At 49.5% G+C, this 16,466-nt stretch overlaps 1 protein-coding gene across 1 annotated transcript; it reads left to right on the top strand.

The window, feature by feature from the left end:
- The first annotated feature begins 5,307 nt into the window (after positions 1-5,307).
- CLPS (colipase) lies at positions 5,308-7,784 on the top strand. Its single transcript, XM_061397986.1, has 3 exons — positions 5,308-5,467; positions 6,975-7,097; positions 7,519-7,784. Exons 1-3 carry the CDS (start codon positions 5,384-5,386, stop codon positions 7,648-7,650), a joined length of 339 nt encoding a protein of 112 aa, XP_061253970.1. The 5' UTR covers positions 5,308-5,383; the 3' UTR covers positions 7,651-7,784.
- Positions 7,785-16,466: the final 8,682 nt, after the last annotated feature.

Below are 16,466 nucleotides of genomic sequence, written 5' to 3'. Positions count from 1 at the left end.
AGATCATGAACTCCTTATTTCAAAATTCAGACTTAAATTGAAGAGAGTAGGGAAAACCACTAGACCATTCAGGTATGACCTACATCAAATCCCTTACAATTATACAAATAGATTCAAATGGAAGTGACAAATAGATTCAAGGGATTAGACCTGATAGAGTGCCTGAAGAACTATGGACAGAAGTTCGTGACATTGTACAGGAGGCAGTGATCAAGACCATACCCATGAAAAAGAAATGCAAAAAGACAAAATGGTTGTCTAAGGAGGCCTTACAAATAGCTGAGAAAAGAAGAGAAGCTAAAGGCAAAGGAGAAAAGGAAAGATATACCTGCTGCTGCTAAGTCACTTCAGTGTGTCCGACTCTGTGCAACCCCATAGACGGCAGCCCACCAGGCTCCCCTGTCCCTGGGATTCTCCAGGCAAGAACGCTGGAGTGGGTTGCCATTTCCTTCTCCAAAAGATATACCTGTTTGAATGCAAAGTTCCAAAGAGTAGCAAGGAGAGATAGGAAAGCCTTCCTCAGTGATCAATGCAAAGAAATAGAGGAAAACAATAGAATGGGAAAGAACTAGAGATCTCTTCAAGAAAATCAGAGATACCAAGGGAGCATTTCATGCAAAGATGGGCACAATAAAGGACAGAAATGGTATGGACCTAACAAAAGCAGAAGATATTAAGAAGAGATGACAAGAATACACAAAAGAACTATACTTCTTCATGACCCAGATAACCACCATGATGTGATCACTCACCTAGAGACAGACATCCTGGAATGCAAAGTCAAGTGGGCCTTAGGAAGCATCACTATGAACAAAGCTGATGGAATTCCATCAGCTTTGGAGGTGATGGAATTCCAGTTGAGCTATTTCAAATCCTGAAAGATGATGCTGTGAAAGTGTTGCACTCAATATGCCAGCAAATTTGGAAAACTCAGCAGTGACCAGAGGACTGGAAAAGGTCAATTTTCATTCTAATTGTTCTAATTCCATTCTAATTGTTCTAATTTCTAATTCTAATTTCATTCTAATCCCAAAGAAAGGCAATGCCAAAGAATGTTCAAACTACCACACAATTGTACTCATCTCATATGCCAGTAAAGTAATTCTCAAAATTCTCCAAGCCAGGCTTCAACAGTATGTGAACTTTCAGATGTACAAGCTGGATTTAGAAAAGGCAGAGGAACCAGAGACCAAATTGCCAACATCCACTGGTCGTCAAAAAAGCAAGAAAGTTCCAGAAAAACATCTATTTCTGCTTTATTAACTACACCAAAGCCTTTGACTATGTGGATCACAACAAACTGTGGGAAATTCTTCAAGAGATGGGAATACCAGACCACCTTACCTGCCTCCTGAGAAACCTATATGCAGGTCAGGAAGCAACAGTTAGAACTGGACATGGAACAACAGACTGGTTCCAAATTGGGAAAGGAGTACATCAAGGCTGTATATTGTCACCCTGCTTATTTAACTTATATGCAGAGTACATCAAGTGAAATGCCAGGCTGCATGAAGCACAAGCTGGAATCAAGATTGCTGGGAGAAATAGCAATAACCTCAGATATGCAGATGATACCACCCTTATGGCAGAAATCAAAGAAGAACTGAAGAGGCTCTTTGATGCAGGTGAAAGAGGAGAGCGAAACATCAGGCTTAAAACTCAACATTCAGAAAATGAAGATCATGGTATCAGACCCATCACTTCAATGCAAATAGATGGGGAAACAATGGAAACAGTGACAGACTTTATTTTTTTGGGCTCCAAGATCACTGCACATAGTAATTGCAGCCATGAAATTAAAAGACACTTGCTCCTTGGAAGAAAAGCAATGACCAACCTAGACAGCATATTAGAAAGCAGAGACATTACTTTGCTGACAAAGGTCCATCTAGTCAATGCTATGGTTTTTCCAGTAGTCATGTATGGATATGAGAGTTTGACTACAAAGAAAGCTGAGTGGTGAAGAATTGATGCTTTTGAACTGTGGTACTGGAAAAGATTCTTGACAGTCCCTTGGACTGTAAGGAAATCAAACCAGTCAATCCTAAAGGATATCAGGCCTGAATATTCATTGGAAGGAGTGATGCTGAAGCTGAAACTCCAATACTTTAGCCGCATGATGCAAAGAGCTGACTCATTGGCAAAGACCCTGATGTTGGGAAAGATTGAAGGCGGGAGGAGAAGGGGACAACAGAGGATGAGATGGCTGGATGGCATCACCAACTCAATGGACATGAGTTTGAGTGAACTCCAGGAGTTGGTGATGGACAAGGAAGCCTGGCATTCTGCAGTCCATGGGGTCGCAAAGAGACATAACTGAGTGACTGAACAGAACTTGAACTTGTTAACTGAGGGTTTAGCTTCCTGAGCCTCAGTTTATTCATCTATAAGATGAGTATGATAATAGTATCTATTACATATGGGTTAGGTAAAATAACATATGGAAAATGTTTAACCCAGGGCCTCACATATAAAAATGCTCAAAAATGTTTATTATTATTATTATCTCTGTTGACATTTTGGTGTATTCCCCTCCTTCTGGACATATTGCTTTATACAGTTGTATAATAATGTATATACATTTGTGCTCAGTCGTGTTCAACTTTTTGCGACCCCATGAACTATATAGCCTGTGAGGTTCCTCTGTTCATGGGATTTTCCAGACAAGAATACTGGAGTGGGTTGCCATTTCCTTCTCCAGTTTACATTTAGTATCCAATTATTTTCACTTAGCATTTCACCATCAGTGTTTTCCCACATTACTAGTTTTTCAAAAACGTGATCTTTAATCTTTATGTAATTGTTTAATTATCCCCCTTCTTGGGGGTATTTCAACAGTTTCCCATTTTTCACTATTAAAAAGAACCCTGCCTTAAGCATATTGTGCTGTTAACCTGTGTTTCCTCTTAAATTTCTTCAGTTTTGTGATCAGTCCTCGCCATCAGATTGAAAGTTCAACAAGGCATGACCTGTATCTCCACCATCCGGCTGGGAGCTTCTCCAGAGTGGGGGCTGTATGTTCCCCCCTTCAGAAAAGGCCTGGGGCCAGGCTCTTCGGGACTAGCAGACACCTTTTGTTTAGCCTGATCAGCAGAACTTCCCCTGCCTTTCAGAGAAGGCTCTCCTGCTTTCTGAGGTTCCTATGAGACAGCCATCTCATGTAGATGGAATCAAACCGTCTGTGTTCTTTAGTCCACGGGTTTTCTCATTCAATATTATGGGGGATTTCCTTTTTTAAACTGTTTTATTTATTTGGCTGTGCTGGGTCTTAGTTGCAGCATGTGGAATCTTTTAGCTGTGGGATGTGGGATCTAGTTCCCTGAGCAGGGATCGAACACGGGCCCCCTGCATTGGGAGTGCAGAGTCTTACCCACTGGACCACCAGGTAAGTCCCTCATTCAGCATTATGTATGTGAGAGAAATGCCTATGATCGCACGTGGGAATCAGAAATCGATTCTTTTTTGAGGGGGAAAAAGCCAAAGCAAAACACTCTTTAGATTGGGGAAGGGGTGGTTAGACCATATGAGGTTTGGATACAAAAAAGTCCTTAACTACTTCTTGCTTGTATTTTGGAAGCACAAACATTATCAAAGTTCTTTTTGCTATATTCTTTGTTTGGAATGGAAAAATCTGCATTCTTTCACCTCTGGAAAGGTGGCCATGACCTGCTGGCTATACTAGGACTGATGCATTTTGATAGAAAGAGCTCTTGGGTTCCAGTTCCTTCCCCAGCCTCCTCATCTTGACTTGGGAGAAGGAACAGTGTGGTGGAAGGGCCAGGACAAGCTCATGGGGAAAAGTGGTTGAAAACACTGAGCCCCATAAAAAAAAATAAGAGAAGACTGTTTCTTTCATCAATGGCATTTCCAGGTGTCTGGAATTGGGTGGGCTTCTCTCATTTTGAGGACGTCCTGGTTGGTTTCTTCAGCTGCTCTTCTCTAGGCCACCCTCAGTGCTATAAGGGTGAAGGGTCGCTATGTTGCCTGAACACCCCCCATGTGTCAGGCACTTCCGTGGGGTTTCACATACACTGTCTTATTCAATCCTGACCTTCCTAAGAGCCACTGACCTCTTTGCCTCGATAAGAAAACAGGTTCATGGAGATTACAAATTTAAATAACCCGTCTAAGTGCATGCAGCTAATTATGGTGAGTTTTGAAGTCAGGTCTGTCTGTTTAAGGGCAACCCAGTCTGGGAACCTCCCCAAGTTGGCTGTCTTCCACTTCCTGGGGTGGGGAAGGGGTGCTCTGCTACAATGGCCAGCCCTCCAGGGAAAGCCGCTCCATCCCACACCTGAGCACACTCAGGCAGCTGTGCCCTTCCCAGCCTTCACCCTGGGCCAGCAGAGGCCAAAGGGACCTTTTCATCCTCAGCCAGGACTAACAACTGCTCAGGCACACACGTGGCCTTGGGTAGGGGACAGGGTGAGGAGACGAGTGGAAGCTTTATCGAAAGGGGCGAGTCTTTGATGCTGGCTGCAGATACTAAGTGAAGTGGAAAGGAAGCGGGAGAGAGTTGTTGGAGAAGGACCTCCTGAGAGTCCCAGAATCACTCCTACAGGCGTCCCCCAGGAGATTGGGAGGGCGGGACACCCAGAGCAGGACGCCCAGAGCAAGGCGGTACCCCACTGCCAGCGACCACAGAGCCGGTCAGCCCCAGGCGCCTGGGCCTGCCGGAAAAGCCCAAGGGGGCCTGGGACCCCTCCTCCCCTGAGCCTGATACTGCCACATACCTGGGTTTGGGTGGGGTCAAAAGCAGGACCCAGACTCGGGTGAGGCAAGAGAGGGGTCTAGGAGGGAAAGTTAAAGGAGGTGCTCACACTCTAGGTGTCTCTGTTGCCTCACCCAAGTCCCAGCCCTGCCAGGGAGCTCAAGGCACCAGAGGTGAATAACTGCAGTGAGCAGGTACTGCAGCTAACATGTACTGCTCATATGCGAAGCCCTGTTCCAGGCTATAGGTATTTTGTGTATAACATAACATAACATAACATAATTTTGTGTTAATGCTCACAACTCTTATCAGTTGACAGGTAAGGAGACTGAAACAGAACTGGTAACTTGCCCAGCTAATACCTCCTACAGGCAAAGGTACTCCTGAGTCCCCTCTCTTAGCCAGGCCACCATGTCACACAACCCCCAACACACACACACACACACACACAAAAGGTACGGGTGCCAGGTGGCACCCAGTAGCTTATCAGGACCCCACCCCAGCAGGCTGGCCACAGCTGGGCCTCTGCCCATGGCAGGCCCTGTGGGACTGGGAAGGTGGGTCACATGTGCACAAGGCCTCTTTTATAGCCCCACCACCCCCTCTGGCTCTGTCTTTTGCCACCTGACCTGACCTGCCGGCTGCGACCTACACCAGCTGTGCCTGCTCATTATGGAGAAGGTCCTTGTCCTTCTGCTCGTCGCCCTCGCGGTAGCCTATGCGGTTCCCGACCCCCGGGGAATCATAATCAACCTGGTAAGAGGGTCTTCCAGGCAGGAGGCATCTGGGCCCCCATGTGGGATATTTTTTAAGCTTGGCTTTTTGAACCCTGGTGGATCAGCTGCCCAAGAGCTGGGAGGTAAAACATCTCTTCCTTGACTGCCCACCTCCTGTCTCCCTTGCCCCTTCCCCAGGGCCCCAGAGAAGGCCGATCAGCGTGGAGCATGCTCAGAGCATGGTTCAACCCGGTTGAGGGAACTTGATAAAAATCCAGAGCGGAGCTCCCTGGAGGTCCAGTGGTTAGGACTCCACACTTTCACTCCCGGGGGCACAGGTTCAATCTCTGGTTGGGGACCTAAGATCCCACAAGCCGTGAAACAAGGCAAGAAAAAAGAAAAATCCAGAGTGTTGGGCTCTCGTCCCGGAAACCCTGACTCAGAAGATCCAGTAGTTTAAAAAGCTTCCCCAGTGATTCTGGCTTCTGACCTACACTGACCAGTCCATCTCTAAATGCCTCAGGATTGCTTACTTATTTAGTCCTTGTAAGAACCACATGGGGCTTCCGAGGTGGTGCTGGTGGTTAAGAACCCACCTGCCAGTGCAGATGTATGAGACGCAAGTTCGATCCCTGGGTCGGGAAGATCCCCTGGAGGAGGGCATGGCAACCCACTCCAGTATCCTTGCCTGGAGAATCCCAGGGACACAGGAGCCTGGTGGGCTACAGTCCAGAGGGGTTGCAAAGAGTCAAACACGACGGAAGTGACACCGCGTGTGCATATGCACACATGCGCGTGCACACACAAACACACACACACACACGAGCCATGTGAGATAGGTACTATCATAATCAATCCCGTCTTCACATGGAAAGCTGACTTAGAGGAAGGTTAAGTCTCCTGCCTGAGGTCACACAGCTGGAAAGCCTTGATCAGGGACTGGCGACCAGCTGGCCCGCTCCAGAGCCAGGCTCTCCCCACTGTCCACATGGCCTTTCCACAAGAGGGCACTGCAAGAGCCCTTTGGATTAGGAACCCAGTTTGCAGGTTCTTAACTCAGGGCCAGGCATGGGTTCAGAGGGGCCGGGATGGCCCTGCAATTACCTGTAAGAGTCTGTGGAGGGAGGAGTTTCCCAGGAGATGGTCCTCAACTTTCACAGGCTCCTTGAAGGACTGGGGGACCCAGGGAGGTTTGGAGACCCCCTTTGGGGGCCACAGGTGACCATTCCAGATGGGAACACTGAGGCATAGAAGGGGACAGAGACTGGCCCAGGGTCACCCAGGGAGCTGGTAGCACAGCCAGTCCGAGGAGTTGGGCATCCTGTCCCCACCCAGGGCTACTTTCACAATGCCACACTGCTTGTGTCTCATGCGGGTGGGTCAAGGGGTCGGGGTGAGCAGAGGCCTCCAGCCCCGGGGGTTGGATTTCTTCATACCAGCCCACCATGGTGTGAGGCCCTGTCGTCAGTAGCGGGTGGTGAGTTGGGGGTCTGCATGGACAGGGGACCAAAGGGAGGCGGCCGGGCTGACTGGCTGCCCCCTGGCAGGATGAGGGTGAGCTCTGCCTGAACAGCGCCCAGTGCACCAGCAAGTGCTGCCACCGGGAAGACGGCCTGAGCCTGGCCCGCTGCGCACCCAAGGCCAGCGAGAACAGCGAGTGCTCCGCCTTTGTGAGTGCCGGCGGGCAGGGTGTTGGGGGGTGGCAGAGACAGCTGGGGAGGTACAGCTCAGCGTGGGGAGGGCCCTCGAGGCTTGGGGGTGGGCTCAGGGAAGAGGGTCAGTCTGGACACTGAATGCTGGAGGTGAAGGTAGGGCAGCACACTTCAAAGCCCTTTCCCATCCCATCCGCTCTCGAGCCTCACAACCGACCGGTGATGTGGGCGGGGCAGCGAGGTGTTACCCATCCTATTTCATGGGTGGGTAAACAGAGGCTCCTCAGAGAGACCAAGTTAGTAAGAGCCACACAGTGGACAGCAGAACCCAGGTCCTCCAGGCCCACAGCACCCCCCGCACCCCCCCGAGGAGGCACGAAGGAGAAGCGCCATCTGGGGCAGCTGGCCCGCACAGTCTGTGACCACCCTGTCTCTGCAGACGCTCTATGGGATTTACTACAAGTGTCCCTGTGAGCGGGGCCTGACCTGCAACGTCGACAAAACCATCGTGGGCTCCATCACCAACACCAACTTTGGCGTCTGCCTTGATCTCGGACGTGCCACAGAGTAAGCAAGCTCACCCAGGGCCGGCACACCCCAGGACACTCCTCCACCAGGACCCGCTCCTGGCTGGCCACCGCCTCGACCAGCATCTCTGCCTTCTAACTGGGTTCTTGGCAATTAAAGCCCCTCTTGCAAACCTTCCCCAGTCACCTGGATACTCTTGCTGAGTCAGCGTCTTCCTTGCTGTTACATCAAGCTTCTTGCACATCAGGCAGGTGTCATCTGAAAAGGAGGAACAGGTCCAGGGGGCCAGACAGAACAAGGCTGACAGGCTGGAGACAAGGTTGTGAAACAAGACCAGTCAGGCTAGGAACCTCTCCGTTTCTAAGGAGCATTGCAGCTCCCTGGGAGGCGCTCCTTGCTCCCCAAGTTCTCAGGCAGGCAGGCAGACATGCATGCACACACACACACACACATGCACACACACACATCTCTGGTGGGGAGTTATAATGGCCCATATTCTTTGCCCTGCATCAAAACTTACCAGTCCCTTCTCCTGGTCTCTCACCCCTTTCCTGGGCCAAACTCAGAGATGACAGCTAGCTGACACAGTCTATGTTAAAGAGATCACGAACAATCGCTGCAGCCTTACTCTGTGACCAGCAAATTCTCACAACAGCCTTGGGAAGGAGAACTCATTGTCTCCCCTTTATAGATAAAAGAAACTAAGGTTCAGAGTTGTTAAGTAACTTGCTCAATGTTATGTAATTAGAAAAAGTTGGCACTAAATCCACCCAAATCCACCCCCAACCCTTTATACAATTTCCTGTTCTTTCCCAGTTACTCACACTAAGACAAATGGGTGGAATTAAAAGGAAAGGGCTTCCCTGGTGGCTCAGACAGCAAAGAATCTGCCTGCAAATGCAGGAGACCGGGGTTCAATCCCTTGGTCAGGAAGATCCCCTGAAGAAGGGAATGGCAACCTACTCCAGTGTTCTTGCCTGGAGAATCCCATGGACAGAGGAGCCTGGTGGGCCACAGTCCATGGGGTCGCAAAGCACAACTGAGCGACTATCACTTTCACTTTCAAAAGGAATTTAGTTTTGACTTAAAATAAAAACCTTATACCCACTGGAGCCATCAAACCTGGGCTTCCTTAGAGAGTCTTGGGATGCTGGGCACTCAGATGTGCAAGTGGAAGTTCAGTGACCCTCGGTGGCGATGCTGGAGAGGAGATTGACATAAATGGGGGAGGGTGAGCTGAATGAAACAGGTGCTCTGCCTGCCCCGGGATTCTGTAGTTCTGGGATAATGAATCCTCAAGAGTAACCATTAAGTTTATGAGATAAGTCTGGATTCAGCTGTGAATAAGGAAAACCCAAGTAATTATGGCACAAACAAAAGGGGCATATATTTCTCAGGCATGAAGAAGTCTGGAGATGAAAGTGTTGGCATGTGTTTGGGTGCCAGCTCCTCTCAGCCAATGCCTTCACAGGGGCTCCTAACATCAGATCCTCTCACCATCTGCTAAGTTAGAAAGCCTGGGGACAGAGGCTGGGTTGGGGATGGGGGTAAGGACAGAGTGCCTCTCCCGGGGTACCTCCTTATCTTCCCCTAATATTTCCAGGCTGACGTCTCCATATCTACACAGCTACAGCTGGGTCACCTGACCACCGCTAGCTGCAAGGGAGGCTGGAAAAGCAAGTATTGGGCAAAGAGAATGGGATTGCCACAACTGGCTTAGGCTAATTACAATCCTGCTCCAGGGCTGGGAATGTGGCCTGCCCAAACAATACTGGGGTTTTGCAAGGAAGGGGGGCAATGGCTGCCAGCAACATTGCAAGCTTTTTATCTCAGTGATAGTGCATCATCTCTCCCTCCTAGCCCCTCCCCCTTGGGGCAGGCTCTGGGAACTGGGCAAAGGAACACACAGTCTGGGTGGCACAGGAGTAGGTGGAGAAGTGGGAGGAGGCAACGAAGAGCGATCATTAAAAGAAAGCTTTCTCAGCTGGCTTCTTTTTTTCAATTTTCTTACAATGGCTGTAGATGATTTTAAACTATTTCTGATTCTTTGGAAATATACAAGTCATGTCCAGCTGGCAGGGATACCTGTTGTCCAGGCTGAGGAATGCCAGGGAAAGGCGGCACTTTGACCTCAGCCTTGAGGGCTGCTCTGGGGGCAGCCCCCACCTTCAGCACAATCCAGCTTGGGGGCGCTCGACTTGTGCACAGAGAGGAGCCTGGGCATAAAGGACCTTCTCGCCCAGCTGCTCTGAGTCTGTGCCTCTGGTCACCTCCTCCAGGCTGACCTCTAGGGTTGCACAGTGCCCTCCTCACTCCGCCCCTGGCATTGGCTTTCCCCTGTTATCCCACCTGCCAGTCCTAAGTGGATGAACACTGAGAGGGGGCCCCATCTCCTCTCCTTAAATCCTCTCATGGGTCAATCAGCTCCCCTCTCCAGCACACTCAGTTCCTCTCTCAGTCCACTTCCTCCCAGGAAGCCACAGCAGAACTCCTGGGGCTTGGGATGAGGGTGGTTAAGGCAGAGGAAGACCCAGGATTAGGGCCAGACCTAAACTGTGCCATTGACCGTGCTTCTTCAGGGTCTGCTGAGAAGACCTCCAGAGAACGGGAACCCATGTTAGAAAAAGAAGCATCGCCGGACCCCATCCCTGCCCCACCATCCAGGATTCCACGCCCCTGGGGGGAGGAACCCACCTTGGGTCTGTCCGAAGTCTCCCCCAGCAGAGAATTCCCCAGTCATTTCCGCCCACCTACCCCTCCCTCCTTCCCCTGGCCCCTGGGTGCGCTCCAGTTCCGCCTTCTGTGGGTCTCTCCCCCTCAGCTCCCCCGAGGCCCCGACACCCACCCCTGGGTACACGTCCTGCCCTTGGACCCCCTTATGGTGCAGTACAACTCGCAGTTCTCAGCAGACCGGCGGCAGCACCCACTCTTGCACCCCTGCTTCTGGAAGCAAATCTCCCCCGTGTCCTGCGGGGAGATGGCCTGGCCTGCCTCCTTCTCCCACACCGCCCCCTCCGCCTGCCAGGCTGGGCAGTCTCTCAGGCCCCAGGGGCGTCTGTGTGGCTGGGGTTCGGGGGACACAAGGTGTCCGTGGGACCTGACTTGTGCCTAGAGGGGACTAAGCAGTTTTGGAAGATTTGCCCACAGTGTCCCCCAAATAGGTAGCTTCTCCCCTGGTGCACAGGAGAGTGGGCCAGACCCACCTGCCTGCCGCACAGAATTGTCATCTGCACCCCCTAGACGTGCACACGCTCACACGTCAACGGTCCCCAGGGCTGGGGCTTATGACATTATCACTGCCATCCATCAGCCCTCTGTCCGACAATGTCAGTAGTCTTTCAAGGAGCAAATACTGAGCGCCTACTGTGTGCAGGCCCTGGGGCTCCAGCTGAAACAAAACCAACAACTGCCTGCCCTGCTCCGCGTGTCCCGCCCCAGGAGCCCTGTCTGGCTGCCTCCCTCTCCTGCCCCAGGCTGCAGCCCTCTCGGACACCCAGCTGGAGCAGGCCCATCACCTGGGTTTGCCGTGTTCACATCGTATATGACTCTGAATTTATCTTCTTTATCCTGTTTTTAAATTTTTCTATCCCCCTCAACTCCAGGAAGGCAGTGATTTTTGCACTCATGATCACAGTTCTATTTCTCACACACAGTAGGTGCTGAGAGCAGAACTGCTGAATAAAGAATACTGTAATGTTCCTTTGACCTCTCTAACCTCTTCTAACATTTCCATTCTCTCTCACTCCTCTTTGCTGTTTCTGAATATGCCAGGCAAGGTCCCTCCTCTAGACTTTTGCCCTGGCTGTTCCTCCACCTGGGCAACTCCTTCTCCTGCCTGCCTGGCTCCCTTTAGGAAAGGCCTGGTGGTTCAGATGGTAAAGAATTTGCCTGCAGTGTGGGTTTGATCCCTGGGTTGGGAAGATTCCCCTGGAGAAGGAAATGGCGACCCACTTCAGTATTCTTGCCTGGAGAATCCCACGGAGAAAGGAGCCTGGCAGGCTGCAGTTGATGGAGTCGTAGAGAGTAGGACACGACTGAGTGACTAATCCTCATTCACTCCCTTTAGATCTTTGCTTAAATTTCGCATTGTTAGTAATGTCTTCCCTGAATACCCTCTCCTCACACCACAACTCCTGAAGCCCCTTTCTTATTTTTTTTTTTTTGTCCTCAGATGTTGATCACGTGGCATATATTAATATTTTACTTATTTACCCCCTACAATAGAATGTCAGCTCTCCCAGGGCAAGGATTTTTGTGTCTTGTTCACAGACCTATCGCTAGCACCTAGCAAAATCCTTTATATGTACTAAGTGCTCAATAAAACGTGAGGGGAGACGAACGTCTATGACTCTTACCAGACGTGAGCGAGCTTGTAAAGGAGTGCTCTGTTGTGTTCACCTCTGCAAGACCATCAGCGGGGCCCCAGCAGGGCTCCCATGATCCAGATGAGCTTTCTTTGTCCCCCCAAACACCTAGCACTCCCTGCTGCCCCCCAACTTCCGGCTTTCACCCACAGAAGCCTCTGGGTCCACCCACCCTTCCCAAACAGAGTCTTAGGATAGTGGTAGATAGTGTACCCTCTAGGTTCCCTCCCAAACTTTTGATTTCCTCCCCAGTGAGGAGGAAGAAAAAGGAGAGGAGGAAGTGGAGGACCAGGAGCAGCCGCCTCTATGTTCCAGCTAAAAACCCTGCATCTTCCACGTGACTAAGGCCTGGTGGGTAGGTAATGAGGTATGAATGCCCAGTCCTGGGCTTGAGAGGGAGAGGCCAACAGTGCCAGCTCCCAGACCAAAGGGACAGAGGACCAAGCAATGGGGATGAAGCAGATGTTCCCCAAGCTGCTTCCTGGACCGTCCACTGTGCTTGTCTTGCTGCTGGCAGAGTAGCCAGTCCATGTGCTTGGGCTCTGGCACCAGCAAGATAGATCTGGATTCAGATAGCTCTGCTATCTACTGGCTGTGTGCTTTTGGCGGACTTCTAAACCTCTTTGAACCTAGTTTCCCCATCTGCAAAACAGGACATAATAACAGTATATCACAGGAGTGACGCAATGCTTAAATAACAGGTATTTTACTATGAGTAGGCACCCAATCAATAGAGGCTGTTGTCATTATCTATACAGTTAGAAGGTCTCAGAACGATCTCAAAAGACTCTCTCATCCTATCTGATTGTATATTACTGTTAACAAATAGCATTGTGAATATTTGTTTCACAGATGAGGTGACTAAGGCCCAGAGAAGTCGCCAAACCTCCCAAAGTCACCAAGCTATCTAACAACAGAAGATTAGACTCTGGTTTTTACCTTTCCACTCCCTACCTCCGGAGACCTTCAATGAGAATTTCAGTAACTCCCCCTCCTGTGAAAGTGAGGTCACCTGAACACATTTCTGTGGGCCTTCTCGGTGAGCACGAGGATTACAAGCTCAGAACACACGAACTGGGAGTGGGTCTGGCGGCGGATAATCAGAACAAAGTGCCTGAGTCTTGAGAATGGAAACAGGTGGTAATGCTGTGGGTAGAGGGGCAAGACATTCTAACATACAGTAATCATGGCAGGAAAGGAAACGCTGCGGAAACAGACCACCCAGGAGGCACATAGGCTTAACACAACACAAGTGGGTGTCTTGCTTGTGCAAAGTCAGCTGTGAATCAGGACATTCTCCAGGGCCACCATCCTCCATGTGGTGACTGAGCCATTCAGGCCTCTCCCAGCCACAGAGCTTCCCTTGGTCACCCAGCCATGGCAGGGAACGAGAACTGGAGAAACTGAAGTCATAGTTTCTGAAAATCAATTGAGCAATCCACGTTTTCTGGGTGCCTCTTGGAGGATGAAATCAACCCCCACCCAGAACTGGTTTGGATGTTGGAATGGATGATGTCACATATATCAAAACAGTATGAAAAGGTTTACTACTCAAATAATGGACCTTTCCGGAGACAGCAGGGCAGGCGCAAGGGGGTCTGAGTGGTAAGGATGAAGGGGTGGGCGGCTTTGACTTTTACTGCAGCTAGGAGATGGGGCCAGGGTGAGGGTTCTCCCAAGCAGGCTGGGGTTTGTGTAGTTTGCTTCTCCCACCAGCACCAAGGGAGGGAGGGGGGCTATTATCGGCTGGCCTAGATGTGGGGCAAAAGCGGTGTGAAGACTCAAAAGATATCATTGCCCAATCAAAAATGGAGTCTTCCTTGGGAATTCCCTAGCCATCTATCAGTTAGGACTCCATGTCTCCCCTGTAAGGGGCGTGAGTTCCTTTCCTGGTCAGGGAACTAAGATCCTGCAAGCCATGCAGCATGCCCCTCCCCCAAAGAAGTCTCCCTACCTGAAATCATAAAATTCTAGAAGAAAACGTAGACAAGTGTTTGCACTGGTCTTTGCAGTATCTTTCTATTAATAGTTGTGACTCTTCAGGCAAGGGAAACAAAAGCAAAAATAAACAAATGGGACTATAGCAGATAAAAACTTACTTATGCACAGCAAAGGAAATCTTCAGGAAAAAAATGAAAAGACAACGTACTGAAAATGGGTGAAGATATTTGCAAATGATATGTCCAATAAGGAGTGACTATCCAAAATATATGAAGAACTACAAATCAAGAACAAAACAACCTGATTAGAGCTGCCTAAGGCAATGGCACCCCACTCTAGTACTCTTGCCTGGCAAATCCCATGGACGGAGGAGCCTGGTGGGCTGCAGTCCATGGGGTCGCTAGGAGGCGGACACAACTGAGCGACTTCCCTTTCACTTTTCACTTTCATGCATTGGAGAAGGAAATGGCACCCCACTCCAGTACTTTTGCCTGGAAAATCCCATGGACAGAGGAGTCTGGTAGGCTGCAGTCCATGAGGTCACTAGAGTCGGACACGACTGAGTGACTTCACTTTCACTTTTCACTTTCATGCATTGGAGAAGGAAATGGCAACCCACTCCAGTGTTCTTGCCTGGAGAATCCCAGGGACGGGGGAGCCTGGTGGGCTGCCATCTATGGGGTCGCACAGAGTCGGATATGACTGAAGCGACTTGGCAGCAGCAGTAGCAGCAGCAACAGTCATTAGCTCTGGGTCCTGGGAGCCAAGCTCTCCTGGCTTATTAAAAAAATAATAAAGGGTTTTGTGACAGCAAATTGCTCCCACATTTTGTCCTTTTGTCCTTTAATAACAGAACTCCCCAAGCTTTAGCTGGGCACATGGATGTCCAGATGAAAACTACATTTCCCAGCCTCCCTTGCAGCTAGCTGCAGCCACGTGACTAACTTTTGCCTGAAAGTGAACGTGTTAGTCACTCAGTCTTGTCTGACTCTTTGTGACTCCATGGACTGTAGTCAGCCAGGCTCCTCTGGCCATGGATTTTTCCAGGCAAGAATACTGGAGTGGATTGCCATTTCCTTCTCCAGGGCATCTTCCTGATCCAGAGTCGAACCCAGGTCTCCCACACTGCAGGCAGATTCTTTACCATATGACTAGTGGCTCACCAACTTTTGCCTAGTGGGGTGTAAGTGAAAGTAATTCCTGCTGCCCTTTTAGGAAGGGTGAGCTGCCTGCTGCCCCTCTACCCCCTTTCATCTAACTGGAAGGTGGACCCAGCAGGTAAGGTGGTGCACTATCTCTGACTATAGATGGAAAGAAACAATCTGAAGCAGAGCTTCCCAACTAGTGTGTCTGGAGATGTGGATGCCTTCTGCCCTCAGGAGAGCCTCTTTAGGGCCCCGAGACCCTTCTACTCTTATGCCAAGGTGCTATATCAATATGATGTTGCTATGTGTGCTGTGTTGTAAAAAATTAAGGGGAAAAATGGAAGGAAACAGAGCAGCAGATGACTGAGCAAGAAGGTGGAAGGAAGTGGGGGCATGCATGACCTCTCCCAGCAGAGCCTCAGCCAGCCTCCCCCCAACCACCAGGTGAGAGACAAAGCATCCAGCTTGCTGAAGCCATCCTTAGAACAGGATTTTGCTTTTGCAGCCATGAAGTTGTGTCCTACAGACCACAGATGGTTTGGACTTGGAAATGATCTTATTGTCTACTCATAGGGAAACAGGCAGATATGGTCCACATATAAAATAAAATTAGGCTGTCACTACTGCTTTTTTTGTTTTTAAATTTTTATTGGAGAATAATTGCTTTACAATTTGTGTTAGTTTCTACTATGCAGCAAAGTGAATCAGCTATATGTATGTGTGTGTATATATATATATATATCCCCTCTTTTTTGGATTTCCTTCCTATTGAGGTCACCACAGAGCATTGAGTAGAGTTCCTTGTGTTATACAGTAGGTCCTCCTTGGTTATCTGTTTTATACATAGTAGCAAGTCATTGCTGTTTTTAAAAATATTTTGGTGACATGAGGGAAATGATTGAGATACAATGAGATAGGAGAAAAAGAAATTTATGATCTCAGGGTGATCCAAAAGATCTCTGAATTACACTGTGTTTATATCAAATGAGGAGTGGTGAGTGGGTCCAGGGCAAGGTGACCCCGAGGCAGACTGAACTGGGGTTGAGGTAGAGACTCAGCGTTCCAGTCTGACCCAGGAGAGTGGGTCAGGGCTGAGTATGCAGACTAAGCAGACTAATCGAACTAGAATCAGTCTTAGGATGTTTGCTGAGAATTGTGACACAGATGTTTCCTTTCTCTGGGGAGCCTGATTTCTCCATATGTGAGGTGGATTTGTGGTTAAGACCCTGCCCTGTGGAGCAAGACAGCCTGGGGTCCAACCCCAGCCCCACCCTACTCGGAAACTTTAAGAAGGATACTTTGAGCCTCAACAGCCTATTCTTAAACTAGGGATAATTATAGTACCTACTACAACTTTGTTGTGACAATAAGATGAGTTGATACAGATAAGAAAACACATTGCACAGTGT

This window comes from Bos javanicus, chromosome 23 (assembly GCF_032452875.1).
Source record: "Bos javanicus breed banteng chromosome 23, ARS-OSU_banteng_1.0, whole genome shotgun sequence".
NCBI classification, from domain to species: Eukaryota; Metazoa; Chordata; class Mammalia; order Artiodactyla; family Bovidae; genus Bos; species Bos javanicus.
The sequence above is the reverse complement of the archived record's forward strand: the minus strand, read 5'-3'. Positions and strand labels throughout refer to the sequence as shown.